Below are 27,511 nucleotides of genomic sequence, written 5' to 3' on the forward strand. Positions count from 1 at the left end.
CATAATTATGATGACAAGCTTGGTTTTAGAGTGTTCCCTTTTTAGTTTCACAAAAACCAAGTTTGGAATTTGTGTTTGATTGAACACAATAGATTGGCTGAGTTTGGCTCTTTATTAAAGAATAACAAGAGTTTAAAATTTTTTCAACGTGGCCTGTTTAACAGTTAATCACTTTTTCTCCCCCCACTCATACTTGCCCTTCACATGCACATGCATGCACACACACACAACTTATCTCTGAAACATTACCTGAGTCAATGAGCATGGGCATAACCATTCCAGTTTTAGACAGAAAAGACATGGGCAATGTCGTACTGTAATTCACACATTCTAAAGGAAAAATTTCAACTCTGAAAACCTATAAGCAATTGCAGCAGTTAGGAAAGATACTAAAGAACTGAGAAAGATGCTGTAATGGTAACCACTTCTATTTCTGAGAAAATAGTTCAGTTACTACTTAAAACCATACCTTCTTAACAAAGTCAAAGGAAGACAAGGGCTAAGCCTTGATTCTTAGTACAGCCAATACAAACTCAATGCATATTCTTGGAACTTTATGCTTTTGGTAGAAAACTGAATTTTTTTTTTAAACATTTTTTAGTTGTAGATGGACACAATATCTTTATTTACTTATTTTTATGTGATGCTAGGGATTGAACCCAGTGCCTCACACTTGCTAGGCAAGTGCTCCACCACTGAGCCACATCCCTAGCCCCGAAAAGACTTGAAATCTTTAAAGGAAAAATTTCATGTTGGAACCAACAAAGAATAGAATTGGGCAAACCAGCTAAACCACTTTATTTTAAAACTAGTGAGAAAATAACATGAATTAACAGGAGAGCCCTTGTAAGATAAGAGATCACACTATATGAAAAAATTGGCTTCTGAAGGTCCTTAATGTGGTTCCCACCCTTTGGATGTAAATAGTAAATCATCCCCCCTTTCATGTCCCACAAACAGGAAGATAATCATGGTTATTCTCCAAAAGGTTAGTAACTCGGGTCCATCTAGTCTGAATTAATATATAAGCTAAGGGTTTGGAGTAAGCTACAGCAAAGAACCACTAAGATCTAGTCATCTGAAATTGTGGACTCACTGTAACAGGGACAACAATTTGACAGAATCAGATTTTAAATGACTATTTCGTATGCACAAGATAAAACTCACTTTACTGAGACTACTTGCACATTTTTAGCACTTTTATCATTTGGGGATTTCAATTTTCTACTGTCAGACTAAAAATAACTAGGCTTTCTATACATTTTTATCTAGTTCATAAACTTCAAAATGAGAATCAAACAATGCATTAAGATAATTCTCCAGTTTTGACTAAGTTCTTTTTTCTGGCTAATAACCAGTATTTATTGTTTCTAATCCACCAAGCACTATCCTAGGTCCTTTTTAAACTTTCATAACCCTATGGACTAGTGTCTCCATTAAAAACCACCACCAGCGCCCCCCCACTTGACTCAAGTAATTCATCTAAGATTGCAGAGCTACTGGTACAATCAGAATTTAAATGCTTTGTACATTGGTCTTAATCACTGTGTTATATATAATGCCTCTCAAATCATACACTAGCCCCCAGCGCAGGATGTGTAAGAAGTTCTTTTTTTTGTCCCTTTCTCAGTTTTTCAGATCTTAAAGATATTGGCTCCTGCCTTCAAAATGTCCTAGCCTCCATTTTAAAGCATATAAATCTTCACCATAACACTATTCTTTAGCACCCAAACCAAGGCAGGCCATGTCTTCCAACACAATTCCTTCAACTTGCTGAAGCTCATACCATTCCAAAAAGCCTCTGCTGCCTCATTGTCATAGGTCATTTTCTAACTGCATACTCTATAGCCCAAACTCATGCTAATTTCATAATCTCAGTATTTTTATTCTTCACCTTTGGGAATAGCCGCCTGCACTACTTTGTATAAACTTCATATAAGAGATGAAACCTTATTCCCATGCCTCCATTGACTTTCACATTCAGACTGATTGTACATATATATTTAACAGTTGTACACATAATGCTAAGAGCACTTTTCTTCATATTTTACAGAGGCGTGAAACATACAGACTTTCTATTAATATCCATACCCATAGTATATCCAAATCTAACTCCTAAATAGATGCATTACAATTTGTTTAGAATTTAAAGGCTTAATGGCAAAAATCAGGGGAGGAAAGAGTATGTAAGTTTATTTTACATAACTGGCTGAAAAATAAATTTGAGAGATAGTAAATATAATTTAATATGGTCTCATACGCCCTGAAGGAGGCGGTGCTCGATTTGGAGGGGTAATGGCTATGTCCAAATAATCGCCTATCTGGAACTTCTGTGACTGCAAGGTCATGGAATCGTCAGTCCCCTTTCTGCCAGACATGGTGCTGCCAATCTCCTTAACTCTGCAGGAAAAGAAATCAACTGTTACTGGACCATAAATCAATTGAGTATGTGTTACAAAACTGAACGTGGGATTGAATTTGCTCTACCTTGTAACAGTTCAAAAATTAAAGTACTAATGTAGCTAAACCAGATATTAAGATAACATAAATACTCTCCTTCCCACAATATTGAAAGGAATTCATTAAAGGAATCTGTAAAAACATGCCAAAACCGGGGCTGGGTTATGGCCAAGTGGTAGAATGCTTGCTTAGCATGTGTGAGGCATTGGGTTCAATCCTCAGCACCACATAAAAATAAATACAATAAAGTCTATCAATAACAACAAAAATAGAATTAAAAGTGAGGAATTACTTACCGATAGCCAGGTCTTTTAAGATCCATAAAAACAATTGCAAAATTGAAGTGTGTTCCCTTCTTTCTAGCTTCTGGATAAACTTCTTTTACTAAACTAGTTAGTTCTTTCAAAGTTGCATCCATCCTGAATTTTTTAAAAAATGACAATTACATATGATTAGTCATCAATAACGGAACAAGGATAATGACAATGAGTTATTACATGTGTCTGAGTTGGGACTTATGTTAGAAAATGCCAGTGTCTTATATTAAAGGTTAATTTTAAAGCAGTTAAAAATACTGTTTGCTCTCAAATATTCCCTATACTAGCTCAATGTTGTTTTTGACAAAGTCAAGTCAGACTCTTAAGGCTAGAGATGTAGCTCAGTGGTAGAACATTTGCCTAATACACATAAATAAGTGTATACTAAAAGAGATTTTAAGAGGTTCATATGCTATCTTCTATTGCTATGAAATATCTTATGATTCAGTGATTTACCTCTCTAAAAGCAGCTAGTCCAAATTCAAACACACAAAATAATTGTATTTTGTCATTTCTAAGACATGTACTCTTCCACATTTAGAATCTCAGGAACTGGAAAACATTTTAGAATCAATGTACTAAGAAAGCATTTTAGTAAAAATGCTTTTTCCTTCTAAAACATTGTCTATACTGTCACAGTACTTACAATCAATTTGGGGAATATGGTTCACATCTTTTATAACTTCTGACAACATGAACAGCTTTCCACCTTCCGTGGCCTGTCTTCTCAGAGGAACAAGTGAAGTGCCATGTATTACTCTCTAACTAGTAGTCTAAAGTTTGAGGACAAAGATAGAGAATGCCAAAGTGCTCCCTTGGAGCTTACGTCTGCTGGGTGACTGTGAGGCTCAGTATTATGTGTCAACTTGGCAAAGCTATAGCCCCCCAATTACTCAACCAAATTCTAATTTAGGTTGCTGTGAAATATTTTGTAGGTGTGATTAAAGGCTATAACTAGTTGGCTTCAAATTAGGGAGACTAACCTATATAACCTGGGTAGACCTGATTCAATCAGTAGAAAGACCTTTAGAATAGACCTAAGAAATTCTGGCTATGGAAACCAATGCCAGCTCATGTTCATACTCAAGGATTCAGCCTTTCTTTCTGGAGAGGGCCCGCCCTACAAATTAATGCCCCAAGGGTCTAGCCAGCCCCCACAGTCAATTAAGCCAATTCTCCGCAATAATCCTCTTAACCTCTCTCCTATTGGTTCTGTTTTTCTGGTTTAACTATGACTTACAGAAAAGTGTCAGTAATTCTCTTCCAATAACCTGTTTAATGAGCATCTAGCACAGGAAATATACTACTTCTGTAGTGTTCGGCTAGTTCTTTAAACTCTACACAGCACTGCCTCTGTTAGGATCCTCTTCTACCAATTTCTCCTTACCTGGTCTTGGGACTGCCTACTTTATGGTCAGCCCTTCTTATCTGTGGGTTCTACATCCACAATTCAACCAGTTACAAACTGAAAATATTCAGAAAAATATTTGGGTCCTATACTGAACACAGACTTACTTTTTCATCGTTAGTCTTTGAACAACCGTTTATAACAACTATTTACGTAGCATTTAAACTTCACTATGTATTATAAAATCTAAAGATCGCTTAAAGTATGCCAAAGAATGTGTGGAGATTTTATGCAAGTACTATGCTATTTTATATGATACAGAGGAACGAAATGCTCCTCTAGTAAACTGAACTCATTATAAGGAAAGGAAGTATTTTCTTTATAACATCAACACAGTACCTAGAAATTCAGAAACATTATTTGCTGGAAAAAATTTCATCTTGGAAAAAAAGTTTTCCATAAAGCCATTATTGAGTAATTCTTCTCTGTTAAGTTATATCAACCTTCCTGGACCTTTTACCCTTAAATGACACTGATGTAAAAGAATCACAATACTACATAAATTTAACAAGCTCTTCCAAAAATGCTCTCCTAAGTATAAACTAAAAGAATAGAAAATAGTGTGCAAGCACATAAAGTTATACACCAATGTTTATGAGCAGCATCATTTACAACTGCAAAAAAAGACTGAACATTCAGCAAATGAGTAGATAAAATATGGGGTACACGTAACAATAGAATACTATTAAGCCTTCAAAAGGAAATTCTAATGGGTGAAACTTAAAAACAATGTAAGGGAAATAAGCCAGTCACAAAATGACAAACACTGTAATAACTCCATTTATAAAGTATCTAAAATAGCCAAATTCACACAGATGGGAAGTTGATTAAAGTGCTGGGGGAGAGGTAACAGAAAGTTAATGCTTAATAAATACACTTTCTGTTGGAAGGAAAACGTTTTAGCAGTGATAGATGCACAAAAATGTAAATGTTACCAACTGTTCAGATCATGCACCAATTACGGGCTTACAGTGAAGTCCTACTCTGGACTAGGGCACAGGAGAGGTATATTAATATAAAACATCTGGGTGCCAGTTTTCACTAAACACTCCAAAAAGCTTTTCCACTAAACTCCAGGTCAGATATCACTAGGTTTTCGGTGGTGATACATTTCTAGTGTTATTAAATGGAAACGATTTTTGAGCATAACAAATATGGCTCAACATCATCACCTTACCATGCAACATCATTTATTCAAGGGAACCCCTCAAGGGCGCTACTGCATTTTAATGATCTAAACATCGATTTTGTACCAGGCAGCCATAATGCTGATAGCAATATTCTGTCAATTTTCAGCAACCTCAAACTGTGAATATTAATCATATAAACTACAAGATGCACAAATCCCCTTTTACCTTACAGTCAAAACCTCTGAGAGTCACCCTAAAGGCCCCATGTGGAAATGAGAAATTAGATGAAGGAAAATCAGCTGTTCCCTAGCAAAGGCTGAACCTTACCGGTGGGAGACAGAGGTTCCTTGACCCCACCCCCGCAGAGCTCACCAAGTATAGATCTGCAGCTCGCTGGAGGGTACGTTTCCGCGGGAGAATTCATCCATTCGGTGGTGGCGGCCGTTATTGGTGGTGAAGACTCGCAACAGCAGCGGGCATGTCTCGAGGAGAAAGGAAACAGAAGGGCAAAAGTTAAAACAGCAGCAGTGAATCCGGAGCTAGGAGGCGTTGCGGCCTCTCGGCTGCCCCTGGAGCAAAAACACCGCCTTCTTCCGCACACAGGCCGCATCTCTACGCCTAGCCGGGCCCACCTCACTTCTTCTCTTACCCCACAAAACTGGGGTCCTCACCTTCTCGCGGTCAATTGGCTTCTCTGGCTCTTTCTTAATTTCCTCCTGGGTTACGCGCGATTCCACCGCCATCTTCCTTCTTCGGCCCGCGAGACGCTCGCCCTGACCTCCGACCCCCGCAGCGAGCATGAGCACGAAGTCTCTCGCGAGGAGAAGCGCGAGGCTTTATACAGCGCCAGGAATGGGGCGGGGCGTCTCCAGACGCAGGCGCACTTCATTGTGCGGCACGGGAACCTGAGACGGGCGCGTCTGCGCATTGAGCCTAGGGATAGGAGAGCGCGGTCTGGGACCAGGCGGAGCCACTGGGGGAAGTGCTTCTGATTGTGTCTCTGCGGTTAGTTGGCGAGCTGTTTTTTACTTTGAACGCTCACCAATGGACTAAGGTGAAAGTGGTGTTTTCATGCACAATGATGAATACCTTAACGAACCCAAAACACTTAAGAACATTACAAGCATTAAGAGCAACAGCTTAGCAAAAAGTCGATCTTTCTGAAATGAATGACAGATTCAAACGGACCTCTGGGCTATGAACAGAGGCGCTGCAGAGAGTGGGGAGAATATGATTTTTCAGTAAGTGGTGATGAAAGTCTTTACTGGGAAAGAAAATGAACTGGACTCTCCCCATGTAGCACACACGAAATTCAAGCGAGTACTGGAATATATATATTTTAATGACAGCGGAATGCATTACGATTCTTATTATACATATAAAGCTCAGTTTTTCATATCTCTGACTGTATACACATTATATTCAAACCAATTCGTGTCTTCATACCTGTACTTTGGATAATGATCAACACATTCCACCATCATTAATTACCCCATGCCCCCTCCCATCCCCTCCAAACCCTCTGCCCTATCTAGAGTTTGTCTATTCCTCCCATGCTCTCTCTCCCTATCCCACTATGAATCATCCTCCTTATATAAAAGAAAACATTCTGCATGTGGTTTTTTTTTTTTTTGGATTGGCTAACTTCACTTAGTATTATCTTCTCTAACTCCATCCATTTACCTGCAAATGTCATGATTTTATTCTCTTTTATTGCTGAATAATATTCCAATGTGAATATATGCCAAATTTTTGTATCCATTCATCTATTGAAGGGCATGTAGGTTAGTTCCACGGTTTAGCTATTGTGAATTGTGCTGCTATTAACACTGATGTGGCTGTGTCCCTGTAGTATGCTGTTTTTAAGTCCTTTGGGTATAGTCCAAGGAGAGGGATAGCTGGGTCAAATGGTGGTTCCATTCCCAGATTTCCAAGATTTCATAACCTGTGGGTAGGAATATATGTTCCAAAACTCATTAATCAGAGGGCCGGGGTTGTAGCTCAGTGGTAAAGGTCTTGTCTAGCATATGTGAGGCATTAGGTTCTATCCTCAGCACCATATAAAAATAAATAAAGCTCCATCAACAACTAAAAAAAATAAAAATAAAAAAACTGGAAAAGAAAAATCGAACCTTCAAAATACATCATAAGAGAGAAAATCATGAGCCACAGAGCAGGAGAAGATGTCTGTGAGCCATGCCATGGAAAAAAGTTACTATCCAGAATAGGTAAGAACTAAAGAAAAAGACAACCCCAGTCGAAAAATGGGTCATATAACTGAACTGGTGCATTAAAAATGAAGTCCCCAAGACCAATAAACATATAAAATGTTCAGGGTCATTATTAATCAGGAGTTCACATTAAAGCCATAGAGATTTATTGGTTTAAAACTATTCCCAAAAAATTGGCAAAAAATTAGAAACTCTGACAGTAGCAACTGTTGATAGAGGAAACAATTCACACATACTGCTGGTCAGAATGTAAACTGGTATACCCACTTTGGGAAGTAGGTGGGATTATTTAGTACAGTTGAAGTATGCATACTTTTAAGAATTCTCCTCTGTGTGTGTGTGTGTGTGTGCGTGTGTAATCTTGCTCAAATGTATCCAGAGACATTACAAGAATGTGCTTAGCAGTATAGTTCTCAAGAACAAAATCTAGAAACAGGCCACATGTCTATTAGCAGTGCAATAACTCAACTGTGGCATACTATACCAAACAAACTGGGTGTGGTGGTGCACACCTGTAATTCTAGCAACTCTGGAGGCTGAGGCAGGAGAATCCTCAGCAATTTAGCAAGGTCCTCAGCAATTTAGGGAGACCCTGTCTCAAAATAAAAAATGAAAGCCAGGCAGTGGTGCACACTGTAATCGCAGCAGCTTGGGAGGCCGAGGCAGGATGATTGCGAGTTCAAAGCCAGCCTCAGCAACTTAGCAAGGCCCTAAGCAACTGAGCAAGACCCTGTCTCTAAATAAAATACAAAAAAAAAAAAAAAAAAAAAAAGGTCTGGGGATGTGGCTCAGTGGTTGTTATGGTTTGAACATGAGTTGTCCCCCCAAAGCTCATGTGTGAGACAATGCAAGAAGGCTGAGAGGTGAAATGATTTGTTATGAGTGAATTAAATTAAACAGTGAGTTAATCCTCTAATAGGGATTAACTGAGTGGTAACTGAAGGCAGGTAGGGTATGGCTGGAAGAGTTAGTCATTGGGGGGAATGCCTTTGTGGTATGTATTTTGTCTCTAGTGAGGGGAATCTTTCTCTCTGCTTCCTAGCCATGATCTGAGCCACTTTCCTCTGCCACACTCTTCTGCCATGACATTCTGCCTCACCTCCAGTCCTGAAGAATGGAGCTGGCAGTCTATGGACTGAGACCTCTAAAACCATGAGCCCTCAAATAAACGTTTCTCCTGAAATTGTTCTTGTCAAGTCACAGCAGTGAAAAAGCTGACTAAAACAGTGGGAAAGCATCCCTAGTCTCAATACCAAGTACCAAAAAACAAAAACCTACTAAATGAGCCTGGTGCCGGTCTGAAATCCCAGCAACTGGCCAGAGAAGCTAAGGTAGAGGGGTTGCAAGTTCAAGATCAATTTCTGCAACATAGTAAGAACTTGTGTCAAAATAAAAAATGAAAAGCACTGGGGGTGTGGCCCAGTGGTAAAGCACCCCTAAGTTCAATCTTTAGTAAAAAGGTGGGGGGGGGATCACAAAACTACAAAACAATAATGAAATACTATAAAGGAACAATAATTTACAAATTATTGGTGCATGAAACAACATGAATCAGAAACATAATGGTGTGTATGAGTAATCAAAGATAAATAAATATATTTCGAGCCAGGCATGTGTGTGTGTATGTATAATATTAAACACAAGTGATATGAAAAAATGCCCAACCTCACAAACCTCAAACCACAGGATTACATGCCTGTAATCCCAGCAACTTGGAAGGCTGAGGCAGGAGGATCTCAAGTTCAAAGCCAATCTCAGCAACTTAGCAAGGCCCTAAGCAACTTAGTGAAACTTTTTCTCTAATCAAATATAAGAAAGGGCTGGAGTTGCGACTAGGTGGTTAAGCACCCCTGGGTTCAATCCCTGGTAAGAAGGAGAAGGAGAAGAAGGAGAAGGAGAAGGAACTGAATATACTGTGTGAATCCATTTTTATAATATTCAAAAACAGGCAATACTAAAATAAATTGTTCAGGAAGATTCTCATATGATAAAACTCTAAAAAAGTAATGAAATAATTATAATTACCACAAAAGTCAGATGACTCAAAAGATAGGATTCAATTCATGCAAACCTTAAAAATAGTAAAATAGTATTATGATAAGGAAGAGGCAAGTGGAGAGCTTTGGCAAAATTATATTGTTTTTTAAATTAAGTGGTGGTTACATAGTTGTGTGAATTAAAACTACTCTTAAAGAGCAGATGTTTGTGTTTACCTTACTGTCACAATGCTATACTTTGCTATTTTCTAAAAAGATAGCCCCCTCGAAGAAAAAGTAATGCTTATGAATTGAGAAGAGACAATCTAGTAGAAAAATTGACAAAAGACATGGACAGGCATTCGCAGAAGATTAAACACAAGTGATATGAAAAAATGCCCAACCTCACAAACCTCAAACCACAATGAGACAACATTTTTTTCTAGATTGGCCCAAACGAGGATATTTGACAAGCAAGGACACGAAGAAAAGGGAATTTCTCTCATGTACCTTACAAAAATTGTTGCTTATAAGCACAAGGTGATGTTTTGGATAATGTTCTAACATCTCTTCATGACAACTAGAAACTATCAAGGACTATCATACAAGGACTGTCTTAAAGATTTGAAAGTAAATGAATGAGCCAGGTGCGGTGGAACACGACTGTAATTCCAGCCACTCTGGAGGCTGAGTCAGGAGGATCACTATTTCAAAGCCAGCCTCAGCAATTTAGGTAGGCCCTAAGCAACTCAGCGAGACCCTGTGTCTAAATAAAATACAAAGATGGGCTTGCGACATGGCTCAGTCGTTAAGTGCCCCTGGTGCAAAAAAAAAAAAAAAAGTAAATTAATGAAACATTACTTTTTAAAATGATAGAATACAAGGAGAAAATCCTAGAGGAATACATACAATAGGATTCAATTCATGCAAACCTTAAAAATTGTAAAACTTAGGGCTCGGGTTGTAGCTCAGTGGTAGAGTGCTTGTCTCTCACCCATGAGGCCATGGGTACAATCCTCAGCACCACATAAAAAATAAATAAATGAAAATAAAGATTTAAAAAATGACTTAAAAAAAAAAAACTTAGACAAACATGGTGACATGATTGTAATCCCAGAGACTCTGGAGGCTGAGGCAGGAGGATTGTGAGTTTTAGGTCAGCATAGGCAATTTTGGGAGACCCTGTCTCAAAATACATAATAAATAAAAAGGGCTGGGGGTGTAGCTCAGGGGCAAAGAGCTGTTGGGTTCAATACCACAGTGAATCCCTGGTACCACACACACATATACACAAAAGAGAACTCCCCGAAATATTGTTTAGGGGGGAAAAGCCACAAGTGATAAAACTATAAAGGGAGATAAGAGAAAGATAAAACTCAAGTTAGTTATCTTGAAGTATAAGCTCAGATAATTCAATGTAATGAAGGGCATTTTGGGCTTCTAAGACACTAGAAATACACCCTAGGAGGGATATGGTTTTTCATTCTTTAAATTGTAACTATACATTTTAGACATTACTTGATGTTCAATTTAGATCACCCTCAAACATTTCTGTTTTTTAAATTGGGCTTAGGATGCGACCTGACGTGTTCAACTTTTTAAAAGAGATATTTAAATTCCCTTCTCATTTCTGTGATTCTGATATTAAATCTTTGTCAAAACCTCCATAGTACTAGCATGCAGACACACGAGGGCACTCTAATCAATCAATTAGGGGGAAAATATTGAAACTGAAAATAAACTAGCAAACTTTTACTGGGAAGATTTCATTTCTTAGATATAAGTTCTCATTTCAGGACCTTTCCAAATAACCGGTTCTTATCAAAATGGAATTTCCCTATCATTTGAGGCAGTAGAACTGCAGGAATATTTTATTTTATTTTTATACAGCCTTGAAAAGGAATGAAATTCTGACACAGTCTACAACACAGATAAACTTTGAAAATGTTAAGCCATTCCTCCTCAGAAGACTAAAAATGAACTACCATATGATCCACCAATTCCCCTATATATATTCCCCTATATCAAAGGAAATGAAATTATACATAAAAGATACTTGTACTTCCATGTTATTGCAGCACTATTCATAATAGCTAAAATATGGAGTTAATGCAAATGCCTTCCAATGTATGAATGGATAAATAAAATGTGCTATATTTACAAAACGAACTGTAAAAGAATGGAATTCTGCTATTTGTAGCTACATGGAAGTTAAATGACCTAAGTCAGACACAGAAAGATAACACATGTTCTCATTTGTGAGAAACTAGTAAGTCGAATCTTGCAGAGGAATGGAATGGATAGCAGTCACTAGACACTTGGGAGGGGGAGGGCAGAAAGAAGTTCAATGAGGGACCAAAACAGAGTGGAGGAATCACTATTTTAGCATGGTAGAGTAATTACAGGTTAAAACACTCTGTATTTTAAAATAACTAGAAAGGAAGAGTATGAAAATCCTGATGCACAAAGATGATTGATGTTTGAAGACATGGAAATGCTTATTACCCTGGTGATATCATCACACAGTCTACACATCACACATGCATCAAGTGACTGTGACTTACCCCAGAAAGATGTACAAATATTATGTTTCAATAAAAACATTATGCAAGGTAAAATAAGCCAGACATAAAAGAACAGAGGCACATAGAATAGGCAAACTCAGATATACAGAAAGTAGAATAGAGGTTATCAAGGGGGGTGGGGTCAGAGGGGGAAGTGGGAAGTTCCCACTTAATGTGTAGAGTTTGTGTTTGAAAAAATTCTGGATCTGGATTATGGTGTTGGTTGTACGGCATTGTGAATAGACTTAATGCCATGGAATTGTACCCCTGGAAGTGACTGAAATAATAAATTCCGTTATAAATTTTATCATGATTTTAAAAATTTAAAAAGTGAACTTCTAAAGTATATGAAAATCAGCCATCAAACTTTCTTCACTTTTCTCTTTCTACTCCCTCTTTTACATGTCTGAACATTATAAATTGGGAAAGGGAGATTATCTTAATTAAAAATCCTAAATATATAGTGTGAAATTTTACATACTATGCCTCAGTCAGTCACTAGTAGCCTGGCATTGTTAAGATTAAGGATGGTGCCAGGCACAGTGGCACATGCCTGTAATCCCAGCGGCTCAGGAGGCTGTAATTTGATCACTAATTCAAAGCCAACCTCAGCAATTTAGCGAGGCCCTAAGCAACTCAGGGAAACCCTGTCTCCAAATCAAATATTAAAAAAGGCTGGGAAGCTGAGAATGTGGCTCAGGGGTTAAGTGCCCCTGCAGGAAAAAAAGTATTCATGAGTACCATGTAAAATGTGTCTCTGTATAAGTTTTAATAGAATATATTTTTAAAGACTTTTTAGGTTGTAGATGAACACAATACCTTTATTTATTTTTTTATTTATCTTTATGTGGTGCTGAGGATCAAATCCAGGGCCTTACATGTGCTAGGCGAGCACTCTACCACTGAGCTACAACCCTTGTCACAGAATATATATCATTCATAGAATTTTCTGATTTTTTTCTTTTCTTTCTTTCTTTTTTTTTTTTTTTTTTTTTGATACTGAGGAGTGAACTCAGGGGCACTTAACCACTGAGGGCACGTCCCTATCCCTATTTTGTATTTTATTTAGAGACAGAGCCTCACTAAGTTGCTTAGGGCACTGCCATTGCTGAGGTTGTACACAAAGTTTTCATACATGTACTTAGGGTAATGATGTCCATCTCATTCCACCGTCTTTCCTACCCTCAATTTTCTGATTCTTTTTTTTTTTTTTTTTTGTGTGTGTGTGTGTGTGGTGCTGGGGATTGAATCCATGGCCTGGTGTATGCAAGGCAAGCACTTTACCAAACTGAGCTAATTCCCCAGCCTCCCAATTTTCTGATTCTTAATAGAAGTTATGGATTATGTATTTGACACTTTCTGAGTGATATTAAAACTTTTCAAATTCCTAAAATGACACGCCTAAAGTATATCTGTGGGAGATGGAGTATACAGAATTTACAAGCACAATATTTATGGAGTTCTGTTTCAGAAAGAGGTGTGTGTAAACAGTCTCGGGAAAGCATCTGCTTGTTACCAAGAGTTGAAAAAATATGTAATTTCTCATTATATATCTAGATGAATTAAGCCTACTGGTAGATGATTTTTACTTCAAAGATAGGTTGCTTTCTATCATCCTAGGAATTCTCTGTATTTCCACCGTGAGCAAACATGCCTGGTTAGCATTGGCACTGTAAGTAACACGTGGCCCTGATGCTCTGAATTGGTCTTCCATGTCACCCTTATAGAGCTTTTCATACTAGCTGGAGGGGTAGTGTCTTTAAATTCCTAATTCCTTGATCAAAAACTTTCAAAGCATCTCATTGCAATTTAACAAAAGAAAACAATTTCATTGCTAAGGTTCTGCAAACCCCTCAGTCCTCCTCTTCTGCCATACCATTTCCAGAATTCACTGCTCTGCAGCTTCATGAATCTACCAGCCTAGGACATTCCCACTCTCACTTCCTCAGCCTGAAAGGGCCTCCCAACAAGACCCTTGCCCTACCTTCAGTCTTCATTCACATTATGACCAAAGTTTTCTCCTTAGAGAGGCATTTCCCGGTTTCCTTAAGGTAAAGTTCTACCTCTCAGCAGTCACCCACATAGTTCTCATAGTATGCCTTTTTGATTTACTTACTGTCAGTCTCCCTTTCTAGAATGTAAGCTCCCTAAGAGAGCAGAGGTTCTTACCTCTGCACCTCCCGGCTCCTAGCCCAGTCCTCAGAGCCTAGCACATAGATGTTACTCAGTGAACGTCTATTAAAGAATATGAATGAACAGATGGATAAATTACTAGGCTGTTCCCACTAAAATAGACTCTAAAGTGTAAGATTTTGAATCCACTTTGCAACCGGTTTCTTAAGTTGTTCTTATTTATAGTACATTTTAACTCAAGAAATTAAATGAGGGGTCATATTGCTTTTTCAGAGAATTGAAATGTCTTTCACTTTGCCCCTTATTTGTTTATGATTTAGATGGAGTCTCACTGTGTTGCCCAATCTGGTCTTGAACTCTAGCCACGCTCAAGTGATCCTCCTGCTTCAGGCACATTACAACTAGGTCTGATTTACACCCCCTCCGTTTTTTGTTTTTTGTTTTTTTTGGTACTGGTGATTGAACCCAGGGGTGCTTAACCACTAAGCCAAATCCCCAGCTTTTTAAATTTTTTTATTTTGAGACAGGGTCTCCCTAATTTGCTTAGGGCTTTGCTAAATTACTGAGGCTGGCTTTGAACTTGGAATCCTCCTGCCTCAGCTACCCAAGCTGCTGGGATTACAGGCATGAATCACTGTGCCTGGCTTGGGTCATGAATTCTTGATCAATCAATTAGAAATTTTAGAGCCATTATAACCATCATGTAGAAATCATCATTTAGATTCTCTTTTTGAAATGTGGCCAGAGAGTCAAATTAAAAGACTGATTTCCTTCAGTGCCTGCGATTAATTGATTCCATGAAATCTTCCTGAAAAAAAAAGTCACTGTTTGTCATAATTACTTATTTAAAACCTTTGCCAATTCATTATCATGCATGTTCAAATAAAGTCATTGCAAAATACTGAGGGCATATTCATTCAATTGAAATAGAAATTATTTATTTTAGGCATTTAACTATTAAACTTGTAAAGAACAACTGTTGGGAAGGCTTGGGTGGCTTTTCTGGCCCTGCTTCAAAGGCTGCACATGAAGACAGTTGTGCAATAATTTTGCAGTTCTTTGGGATTAGGAAATGAACGTGAATAGATGTCTTTGTGACATTGATATTGACTGTCATGAATAAGATTCTAAGGACCTGCCTTATAGCTACTTGACACTAAAATGTGTTAAATGACTTAAAGACATTTTAGTATGTTAACATAATAATCTCAGTATCATATTCTCACCTTAAAAATTTTATAGTAATAATAATAGTGAATATTTATTGATCACTGTTTCAGGGTTTTTTGTTTGCCAAGAAAAGTGGAGACCATTTCTTGGTAGGAGCTATAGCTGGGACACATTGCAAAAGGGCATACATGCAAAGCAGAGAAAAATTTGTGATCATCTTTTTCACAATCTACACTGTAGGCAGTTACTGCATGTTCTGCCTGTATTATCTCTCATTTAATTTCCCCAACTAACCCATCAGATGAGACTATTATTAAATGAGAAAACTGAAACAGAGATGTAACTTGATGTTTCTGATGAAGGAAATGTTTATTAAGAGTTCTTAATGAATAAAACTGTATCAATAGCAGAACAATAGAATCTTAGGTGAAAAAGCAGGATGAAATATTACGTATAAAGTAATTCAACTATGTTTTAAAGATGTGCACATGCAAGCATTCTGGAAGGAAATATTTTAAAATATTAGCCAATTCCTCTGAGTCAGAGGATAATAGATAATTGTAATTTCCTTTTTAAATATATTTTCCAAATTTTTCATAATAAATACATATTTATCTTTAGAAATTTAAAAGTAAGCTTTGGGGGTATAAATCACTGCCTAGTGTGTGTGAGGCCCTAGGTTCAATTCCCAGCACTGAAAAGGAAAAGCAATCTGAATAGGTTTATATTAAATCAATAGTTTAAAACTTTCCAAAAAGAAAAAGAAATTAAAAGGTAAAATTTTTTAAAGTACACCAGTGAAAAAATCTACACCAGCATACAAACTCACACGAATAATAGGTGATACATGTGCTGAGAGTTTAGCTGGTATTTGTGAGACCCTGGATTCAGTCCCCAGTACTGCAAGAAATAAAATAAAATAAAAATAAAGTAATTTGAATAGGTCTATATTGATTCAATAGTTTAAAATCTTCCAGAACATCACCAGGCTCAGATGGAATCACGCCGAATCCTATCAAACATTTAAAGGAAAAAACATATCAATTCTCTATAATTTCTTTAATAAAATAAAAGAGGAGAATATTCTTAGCTCATGAGTTTCAATTCAATGAGGTGTAAGAAATTATAAAAAATAATTTGGATTATTCACCAACATTCATTTGCTGAATCAAAATCTGTTTTACTACATTTTTCCTGAAGTACAATTTATATTGTGAATCTCATCAAATAAATTGTGAAATTAATTCCAGTATTTAGAAGCATAGTTCCACTTTGTTCCTCCCCTCCCCCTATCCCCCTCCCCCTCCCCTCCCCTCCCCTCTCCTCTTCTCTCCCCTTTCTCTCTCCAGTACTAGGAATGGAATCAGGGCCTTGTGCAAGTGCTTTATTACTGAACTATATTCCAGCTCTTTTTATTTTGGAAAAGGGTCTAAACTGACCAGGTTGTCCTCAAACTTACTATCCTCCTGCCTCAGCCTCCTGAGTAGTCTACTTTTAATCTTTAGACAAGAGTTGTGCTGTAAGAAAATTAGGTATGCTTACTGTACTTCATATGTATTTTTTTTTTAATTTTTTTTTTAAAGAAAGAGTGAGAGGGAGAGAGAGGGAGAGAGAGAGAGAGAATTTTAATATTTATTTTTTAGTTCTCGGCGGACACAACATCTTTGTTGGTATGTGGTGCTGAGGATCGAACCCGGGCCGCACGCATGCCAGGCGAGCGCGCTACCGCTTGAGCCACATCCCCAGCCCCTGTATTTTTTAAATTTTGAAAATGTGCCAAATTTCTTTTCTCTCCCATATAACCTTAGTATCATTGTCTGCATTTTATCGAACAGTTTAATTTAAAAGCAGTTAACACTATCACCACAATTAAAAATCTAAGATTATTACACAAAAGATATACTCTTGCTTTAAGTCAAAGCTTGCACCTATCTGTTTGGGCAGTTAAGCATTCCACATGGGCTCTCTTCTACACTGCAAGTATCAGAAGCAAAAAGGCAGAGCTAAGAGTTTTGGTGAGCTCTAGAATATATACATGCTTTCATGAAAAAATAATCAATCAAAAACAAGAGGCCAACCAGTGACTCAAAACAAAGTTCCAAATTATTGTGAAGAAATAGGCAGACCCAGGAATGCAGACTTCATGCCTCTCTTTCATCTTTGTACCCAACACATCAGCAAGTGATGCTGATCCTGCCACTCATTTCCAGCTCCATCCACTTCTTTCCACGTGCACTGTCACTTTAATCTAATAAATGTGCAGGTCTCAGCTTGTACAGTGGGCATTGTCTATATGGACATTGTGATAAGTGAAGTTGGTGCTTAGCTATTTTGCTAAGAAGTGCACACTTCAAAGGAAAAAAAATACCGTCTTTTACTTTTTAAGATCTCAGTAGACTTCAAATATTCAACATCTATAAAGAACAGTATGGCAGAAAGAATTTCAGATTTTTTTCCATACAGGTATTAAAAATAATAAAATAGAAACTAATTTGAGACTGGCTCTTTCTTCTTTTAACTGGAGACAAGTCTCATGTCCTCTCTGAAAAATGGAGATGATTAAAAAAAAAAAAAGACACATAGCTACCTGACAGGATTATTGTGAAGATCAAATAAAAGGAATGTGACACTTATTTAAATAAATATTTTCCATCACTTTCTGTTGGGGATGCAAATCAAGTCAAGATGGCCCCTGGCACTTTGCCAGGAGGAGTGGTTTGTGAAGCAACTCCAGGGAGCCATTAAGATGATGAGGATTCTTTATTGGCTGACTGCTGATGTTAATTGAGTCAAGCTGTATGTAATTAGTTAAGTATATATACCTCTGCTGTCTGGCAGAGAAGCGGCTCCTGCTACCTCGGGTGCCTGCTACTTTGAGTTCTCACTCAAGTTCCCACTCAGTTCACTTGAAATAAAGTAGCTATCTTTACATCTGTGACAATGGTTCCCACACCTGGAGGCTAATGAATAATAGCACTATTAAGGCCTATTTCAAATGCAAAAAACCTTGAGGCTTACTTGTGGGAATACCTTCAAACCCAAGAAGAATTTTTCTATTTTATTTTTTGAGCTCATACAGACCTGGGTTAATGTTTTTCTGATCAGTTTTATTTTTTAATCAACTGTGGAGTTTTTAAACATTGCAATGGAGATTTCACCTGTGAAAAGCTACAAGGCCTTTACTATTGTGTTATGTGTGCACACTTGTGTTATGTGTTGTGTCTGTATGTGCGTATGTCCATATATCAGGAGCGCTCATGAAAAAATTGGATCCAAATATCTTTTATTCACGTGATTTAAATAGTTTAATTTTAATTGGATGTTGTTTTAATATGTGAACAAAAAAGGAGGTTAACAGATCTGTTTACTTTCACCTTTCCTTTTCATTATATCTAATAATTCTGTTCAGAATAATGTACTAAATTGTTCAGAAAATTGTTTTCTTAATGCTTGCTGGAATGCTGCACAATTTTCTTTAGCCATTATTGCCAGAATTCCTACCTTAAGACAAAAATAGAAGAATTTCCAGTATTACTGAAAAACTAAATGAGACTTTGGAATTACAGCTACCATCATCACAGCTGTTGCTATTTCTGCTGTTGCCACTACAGCTTCTGCAATAGCTATCACACAGACTGTATAAACTGATGCATCAATGAATAATGTAACTCACCAAGTAATGCTCAATCAAACTTGATTTGCTTTGATAAGAAATAGACATATTAATGGACTTCTCTGCTTTGAGCTGCTTACAGAATTTACCTGGACTGTATATCACTTATATGCATTATGAACTAATACAACAAATTGTAATAGTACCAGGGTATCTTTGCTGACGGTATCATTGGTGGTACAGTTTTTCCAGGGGTTTCTCACTTGCAGCCGTCAATGGCTTGATATTGTGGCATCTTGTATCCTCCTCCTTCTGCTTGTAACAGGTTGTTTATGGTGTAAAAACCACTATGGTTGTTATCCACAAGTATGGCTAAGTGTGTTGGGCCCGTAGTCAAAGATGGTTAAGATCCAATTACAATGGTACCAACCTAAGACAGGAGGCTGACGATTTGAGGTCAGACCATCCAATGACGGGTAAGGACTATATGTAGTACTGGACAACCTAAAACAGACATGGTCCCTAAGCCATATACTTGTTGTTTAATAAAACAAAAGGAAGGAGATGTTGGGGATGCAAATCAAGTCAAGATGGTGCCTGGCACTTTGCCAGGAGGAGTGGTTTGTGAAGTAACGCCAGCGGGCCATTAAGATGATGAGGACTCCTTATTGGCTGACTGCTGTATCTAGATGGTGTTAATTGAGTTAAGCTGTGTGTAATTAGTTAAGTATATATACCTCTGCTGTCCGGCAGAGAAGCGGCTCCTGCTACCGCGGGTGCCTGCTACTTTGAGTTCTCGCTCAGTTCCCGCTGAGTTCACTGGCAATAAAGTAGTTCCCGTTTCAACCTTCAAGTTGCTTGTCACCTCCCAGTTATTTGCCCAGCCGGACTACAGCAGCTTACTACATGATATGCTTAAGAGGTTTTTTTTGTTTTGTTTTTTAAAAAGGACAAATTCTCTGCCTTTGTGGTAAGGACATTTTGGTCAAGGAGGCAGAAAATAAACAGCACACCCATTTGTACAAGTAACCAGTGACATAAGGACTGTTTCTGTCAAGTACGGGCCACACATTCAATGGTGATTCCATGAGATTATATTACCTATGGAGTCGCAGCTATAACAGTTTGGGTAAGTATACTCCATGATTTTCACACAACACAAACACCTAATGACACATTTCTCAGAATGTAGCCCCATCATTAATCAGTGGGGATACATGTACACACAGCGTGCATGTGTTTAATTTCAAACCAGGGTACCTTTGACAGAGAACAAATAGGACAATGATTTTTGGTTTGGAGTTTTCTTGTTTCAGGGGGTGGCGGTGCTGTGGATAGAACTCAGGGCTTCAAGGATGCTAGGCAAGAAGTCACTGAGCTCCATCCCCAGCCCTGGCAATGTGTGCTGAGAAGGGGAAGCCAGGAGAAGATCTGAGAGATGCTGGTTGCAGGCAGAAGGCGATCGATCTCTGGGAAGGGGCTGATTAGAGCAAGACCAAATGTGGGGAGATGAAAAATAGTCAGGTGGGTGCATCAGGGAGGACAAAGGATGCGGTGAGACCTGGGAGGTGGGCAGAGACCAGGTTGCCTGATAGAAACCCTGGTGTGAGTTTGAAATTTAGATGGAATAAGAACGACAGTAGGTGGGACTCTTACTACAAACAAGGAAAAACTCTGGTCCATTTAAGAAAAGCCATTGCCTGAAAAGATGTTAAAACTCACAAAACTGCCACAAAGGCTGACTGAATCGGCTTGAAAAATGTGCCATCTAGCGGGTGTGGTGGCCACACCTGTAATCCCAGCTCCTCAGAAGGCTGAGGCAGGAGGATGGTGAATTCAAGGACAACTTGTGCATCTAGAGATCCAGATGTCAGGTGGGTTGGGGTGGGGAAGTGTGGGGGGTGGGTGAGTGGGTGGGGGAGACAAGCAATCACCCAGGGAGGCTGGGCAGGATACCCAGACTTGTCTCCCAGAACCGGAATCGATTCCAAAGGGTTGGCATGCACATCTCCTGGAGCCCAGAGACTCTACAAACACAGGATTGCTAAAAGTGTGGTGTCTCTGTGTTAAAGGTGCCTCTGGGGCATTTTAAGCATAACTACAACTACACTAGGCCAATCATGATGCACTGACCACTTGAGTCATTTATCCAACTTTGTAGACAGTGAACAGAAGACAACGGAAAACAGCTATGAGTGCCCTTGTTCATATTCATAACTTAAATACCAAACTGGTGGTCACAGTGTTTTCTTATTCTATGACTAAACATTATGACACACTTTAAAATGTTGCACGTTATAGAAAGAAGACAATTTATTTAGAACAGAAGCAGTCGCTTACCTACTGGGATGGAAATGTGCTCTGGTAGGGACATCTGAGGACTCACTTCCATTGAGCTGGTTTCCCTACTGCTGAGTCTTTCTCTCTAGGGTTGTGACTTACCTTTGTGGCAACCAAGTACAAATTCAGACAAATATTTCTTTCAAACAGTTTCTTCCAAAATGCTTAGTTCAGTGGGACTACACACCTGTTAGTCCCACAACTGCTGGGGAGGCTGAGGCAGAGGATTACTTGAGCCCAGGAGTTCAAGGCCAGCCTGGGTAACAGAGAGAGGACTCCTCCCAAAAAAACAACCCAACAGCAACCAACAAAACCCACTCTGTTCTGAGCCAAGAAAAGAGAGGAGAAAGGAAAGAGGTTGCATGCAGAATACATTTAGAAACAAACTACCAGGAGAGACAATAACTCTAATGGGCACACTTGCTGTTTACTAAGGAAAGTCACAGAGATCAGTTGTAATCCTGGACTATTGAAAGGAGACCAACAGGTGGTAGTCAGAGGCCCCGTGAAAACAGCTTTAATTGGCATCAGGGTGACTCACCAGAAAGAGCCGCCAGGTTATTTCTAGGAGTTGTACCTGCAGTGAAGTAATAATAGGAAAATGATTAAGAGACCTATTTTATCTAAACAACAGTGAGTGGCATTTTTCATTTAGATGCTTTTTTTTTTTTTTTTAACTTATAAACCAGAGGTCTTTCAATACTGGTTGTCCATAGAATCACCTGAGAAACTTTAAACAACACCAACAAAAACCAGCTGAACAAAAGAAAATATCTGGGGGAAACCCTGGGACTGGGCAGCTGCATGAGCTCCCAGGACTGGGAATCACTACCCAAGCTTCATGCTCACTGACTGGGGAAAGTACAAGTTTTTAAATGCAAGAAGTTAGGCAACTTCCTTCTCTCTCTCTCTCTCTTTATTTCTTTCCTTATTTATTATTTATTCTGTACTAGGGATGGACCCCAGGGGCACTTTACCTCTGAGCCACATCCCCAGTTCATTTTATTTTTAATTTTGAGATAAGGACTTGGTAAGTTTCCAAAGTTGGCCTCAAACATTTGATCCTCCTGCCTCAGCCTCCCTCATTGCTGGAATTTACAGGCCTGTTTCACTGTACCTGGAGAAGGTAGGTAATTTCTGTGTAAGGCTACCAAGGCCTTGCACATTACCTCTTCTTTATTTATCCAGGTCTAGGCTCAAAGAATTTTTAAGACCCATTTTTTTACTTACTCTGTTTTGGTGGGTAGGATAAAATGCCTCTATTTTTGTTGTTGTTGTTACAATTTTAAATTTTAATTTCATGTCCTGAAAAATGATTCAGCTTGAGAATTAAAAGAGTATATTTTTCTTCATAATTCTCCCATAATCTCCGGGTCTTTAATAACACCTAGCTTGTAACTCAGCTCATTTTTTTTCTCTGTTATGGTATATAGAGTGATTCATAATTCACACAGAGGATATGAATTGTGAGTGACTAGGTAGCAGCTGGGACCCTACTGTAAACAGTGTGTCTGTCTTTAGACAGAGGGAGAGACAGCAGCCAGCACTTCCTGCTTTGTATGCACACACACACACACACACACACACACACACACACACATACACACTTACCACTCAAGTTGCTGCTCTGGGCAGAGCCCACCGAGTGGGCAGACACATGCTCAGTGAGTCTGGGGACTTTGCACCAAACAATACACTTCTGAAACCTGAGCTTTACCATCAAAAGAAAAGGAAAGCCTCTCAGAGACAACATGGACTGCCACTAGTTTTGGTAGTAAATGTACTTAAAGTCCCTCTAAGGTCACCTCCAGAGAATATGTTTTGATAGGGTTGGGTGGTACGCAGTTGGCCTGTGGACAAATGACTGAGAAACACCAGACAATGGGCAGGGCAGGGGCTTTCCACAGGAAGAGCGAGCTAAGAAAACAGAATTCCTGACTCATAAAGGTTTTTTAGATTGGGTGTGAGACTTCATAGGGCTTTCTCTCCCCTCTCCACTGTCCCCCCCCCCCCCCCGCCCCCAGCCCAGTGCTTGAGGATATGGGGATGGAACCAGGGCCCTGTGCAAGCAAGGTAAGCCCTCTACCACCCAGCCCCAGCCCCAGCCTCTCTCCTTCTTTTTATCTTCCACACCATTAATGGCTGCTTTCCTAGGATGCCTGGGTGCCACACTTCCCAGGTCCCCTTGCCGCCAGGGTGCTAGTACTTTCATTCTGCCAAGGACACGTACTCATGAGTTATTTGAAGAGCAAAGAAATGCAGAAGCCAGGAGCAGGGGTGCTGTGAGGAGCATAGACCATCAGGCTCTGCTGCAGCCCCAGGCTTCCCGAGGAGGCACCCTGCTCTTGCTGTTAGGGGTGTAACCGCTGTGAGGGGTCCTGACCAGGAAACAAGGGGTTTCTCAAGGCAGTTTCCTGAGCTGGTCTCAGCTGCCATGATGAACCTGCTAACGAACACCTGCTTCCCTGCCTTTTGTTTCTTTAGTCTTTCCAGCATGTTTTCTTTTTTTTCTTGGTGGGGGGGCAGGTACCAGGGATTGAAATCAGGGGTGCTTAACCACTGAGCCATCCTCAGCCCTTTGTTTGTTTGTTTGCTTGCTTTATTTTGAAACAGGGTCTTACCAAGTTGCTTAGGGCCTCATTAAATTGCTTCTGGACTTGCTGAATTGCTAAGGCAGGCTTTGGACTATGATCCTTCTGCCTCAGTTTCCCAAGCTGCTGGGATTTGGGCGTGCTGACAGCCTCTGACAGTTTTTTTGTTTGTTTGTTTTGGGGACCAGGAATTGAACCAGGGGCACTTAACCACTGAGACACATCGCCAGCTCTTTTTTATATTTTATTAGAGAGCTAGGGTCTTGCTGAGTTGCTTAGGGCCTCACTAAGTTGCTGAGGCTGGGTTTGAACTTGCCATCCTCCTGACTCAGCCTCCTGAGCCATTGGGATCACAAGTGTATGCCACCGTGCCTGGCTTCCAACAGTTTTTAAAGTATCTGATTCTGTAAATGACATCCCTTTCTGTTTAAAACATCTAGGATGGTTACTGCTCTTTTTTATTGAGCATGAAGATTCTACCTCCAAAAGACACAATGAGGGGAATGGGGCCTACAAGGACTGGAGAGTAAGCTTGCCTATCTTTGGGGCAGGCCCCCCATGGCTGAAGTTAGGCTTCCTCGTTGAGACTTTGCTGTGTGATGTTTATAGAGTGTAGCCAGGGCTGGAATCAGCTGTGTTATGTTATGGTTTCAAGGCCAGAAACACTCTGATTCAGCTTATAGACTCAAGGTCATAAACATTAACCTGTGCGCATGCGCCCCCTTATGTAATCTATTGGCAGCATGCTGCCTTTGGCATACAAAAAAGGCCTACGGAGAGGCTGGGGTTGTAGCTCAGTGGTAGAATGTTTGCCTGAAACATGTGAGGCCCTGGGTTCAATCTTCAGCACCACATAAAAATAAATAAATAAACAAAGATATTGTGTCCATCTACACCAAAAAAAAAAAAAATTTCTTAAAAAGGCCTATGGAAAAGACTTAGGGACAAAAATAAGGGCTAAAAGATGGCTAAAATGGAACTGCCTCGAGGCTAAAGCTGAAGCTGGAGGCTGTTACTACCTCTGAATAAAGCGCGGCTACTACCCTAACTGCATGTTGCATCTTTCTCCACCTGCTGAGCCCCAACCTTGTTTACTGGGTTTGAGCCCCTGCATGTGACACCTATTTGGGCTGCACAAAAAGCTTAGAAAAAGAAAACTTCAAGCTCAGAGCTTGTAGTTTTTGAGGCATAATCAGAAAACCAGAGTTCTTCAATAATTACCCTGAAAGAAACTCTTGCTTTTTTTTTTCTTTCTTTTTTTTTTTGTACCAGAGATTGAACCCAGCGATGCTTAATCACTAAGCCACATCCCCAACCCTTTTTATATTTTATTTAGAGACAGAGTCTTGGCTAAATCGCTGAGGCTGACTTTGATCTCACGATCTTCCTGCCTCAACCTCCCGAGCCACTGAGAACAGCAACCTTTTGTTTCTTGTAGCTGCAGAGCTAATACCTCTTCCAGTAGCCCCTGCAAAAGACCTGAAAATGGAACCAGTGGATTATAGAAGTATGGAATATGTTGAATTCACTGCCTGCCGGTTGTTTGTAACCTTGGTGGATTTGATGAACAAAGCAGGGACTCTGAATTGAGATGGGGCATTTGGGCACGTTTGGATGGATGTGGGTACTCCAAATTTCTCACCTTCACTAATTATTTTTTAACAGCTGTGGCAGCCTCTCCTCTCTCCTCTGGGGAGATGTGTTCTCCCTTGTTTGAAGTCCTGAGTAATATCATCTCAGGTTGATGCACTTTAAGGGAATGTTCTCAAGATCTAAGCCCATCTCCTCATTTTTTCCAGACTATAGATCACAGTCAGCCACTCCCAAGGGTGGGTTCAAATGTTATCCACAGAGAGCAAGAAGTCTGTGAAATACTGCTGGGAACCTGGAACCATTCACAATCCTCTGAGTCCTTCCTGGAAAGCCCTGACATTCTTGTGAGAGGGGTTCTCTCAGCCAAAAACCAACAATGCCCCTGGACACCTACCGGCCAAGCTATAGGAAGGTCTGAGCCCAAAGATTTGCATGCCTTGGCTCTGGGGGGTCTTATGCTATCATGGGACTCTAGTACCTCCCTAGTTCTTAGTGGGATGGCTCCTTGATTTGTACTTTTCTTTTTGCCCCTCTTGGTCTCCTTGGAATCAAAAACTAGTCCAAGGGAGGATTTATCTTTCATGTTTTAATCTTTGATCTAATATTATCTGGAAAAATAATAAAGGTATTTCAAGCCAGGTATACTGGCACACACCTGTAATCCTGGTGGCTCCAGAAGCTGAGGCAGGAGGATCGCAAGTTGAAAGCTGGCCTCAGCAACTGTGCGAGGCCCTCAGCCACTTAGCAACACCCTGGTCTTAAAAAAATAAAAAATAAAAAAAAACAGGCTGGGGATGTGGCTCTGTGGTTGAGCACTGCTAGGTTAAATCCCTGGTGGAGGGGTGGTTTGGGGGAGGTAATTCAATTTATGGAAAAAGAAGAAGAGAGAGTTTAAAGTAATAGGCCAAGGGTTAGCAGTAGTTGCCCCGGGTTGGTAGAACTATGGATGATGTTTTTCTTGCTTCTTTACTCTTTTCTGTAACTTTCAAACTTCATACAATGGACATATATTACTTTGATTAGGTGGGAAGTTTAAAAATATTTTACTTCAGCTGAGCACGGTGGCATATACCTGTAATCCCAGCAGACTCGGGAGGCTGAGGCAGGAGGACCACAAGTTTAAAGCCAGTCCCAACAACTTAGTAAGGCCCTGAGCAACTTAGGGAGACCCTGTCTCAAAATTAAAAAAAAAAAATTTGGAGCTGGGTTGTGGCTTAGAGGTAAGGTGCTTACCTGGCATATGTGAGGCCCTGACATCTAAGTAGGCCACACCCAAGGGCAGAGTAAGAGAAGGGGACACACAAAGGACGTTTCCATGGAACATTCTATCCTAAACAGGGTAAGAGGTAATATTACAAAGGAACAGGTGAGCATAGCTCTACCCATGGGGATATAGGAAGTCACACCCATGCACGAAGACACAGTCGCTTGCATCCTAGAAGACTGGGGCTATCCAGATCACAGTGTGACCCCCGGATGCCACACTGTTCATCAGGGGAGTCAGACATGGTCACGAGCTAGTAGGCCTCCCACAGTTAAGCATAGCCATCAGGAACATACAGAAATATCATATTTAATAGTAAGACAGGTGAAGTGGTGCACACCTGTAATCCCAGTGGCTCAGGGAGCTGAGACAGGAAGATCGCAAATTCAAAGCCAGCCTCAGCAAAAAGTGAGACCCTATCTCTAAATAAAAGAAAAAGTATGGCTGGGAATGTGGCTCAGTGGTTGAGTGCCCCTGAGTTCAATCCCCACTACCCAAAAATAAATAAACAAAATAATAAAGTGATAAAGTTTTCTCATTAAAGTCAGACACATGATGAACATACTTACTATAATTTATAGTGGGAGTACATTTTGCTAGAAGTTGTAGATAATGAAATAAGGTAAGAAAAATAATAAGAGAGTTATATTGGAAAGTGAAAGCCCAAACTGTAATCATTTGTCACTGATGTGATGGTCTTTGTAGAACATTTTTTAAAAAT

The 27,511-nt window shown here is 39.5% G+C and overlaps 1 protein-coding gene across 1 annotated transcript; it reads right to left on the reverse strand.

Moving 5' to 3' along the window:
• Positions 1 to 93: 93 nt before the first annotated feature.
• Sap18 (Sin3A associated protein 18) lies at positions 94 to 6,147 on the reverse strand. The gene is made up of 4 exons (XM_005338613.5): positions 5,987 to 6,147; positions 5,688 to 5,797; positions 2,757 to 2,879; positions 94 to 2,400 (listed from the first exon to the last, which is right to left on the reverse strand). The coding sequence occupies exons 1-4, from the start codon at positions 6,113 to 6,115 to the stop codon at positions 2,244 to 2,246; spliced, it is 519 nt and encodes a 172-aa protein (XP_005338670.1). The 5' UTR covers positions 6,116 to 6,147; the 3' UTR covers positions 94 to 2,243.
• Between the last annotated feature and the right edge of the window lie 21,364 nt (positions 6,148 to 27,511).

Source organism: Ictidomys tridecemlineatus, chromosome 6, assembly GCF_052094955.1.
Source record: "Ictidomys tridecemlineatus isolate mIctTri1 chromosome 6, mIctTri1.hap1, whole genome shotgun sequence".
In the NCBI taxonomy this organism is placed as follows: Eukaryota; Metazoa; Chordata; class Mammalia; order Rodentia; family Sciuridae; genus Ictidomys; species Ictidomys tridecemlineatus.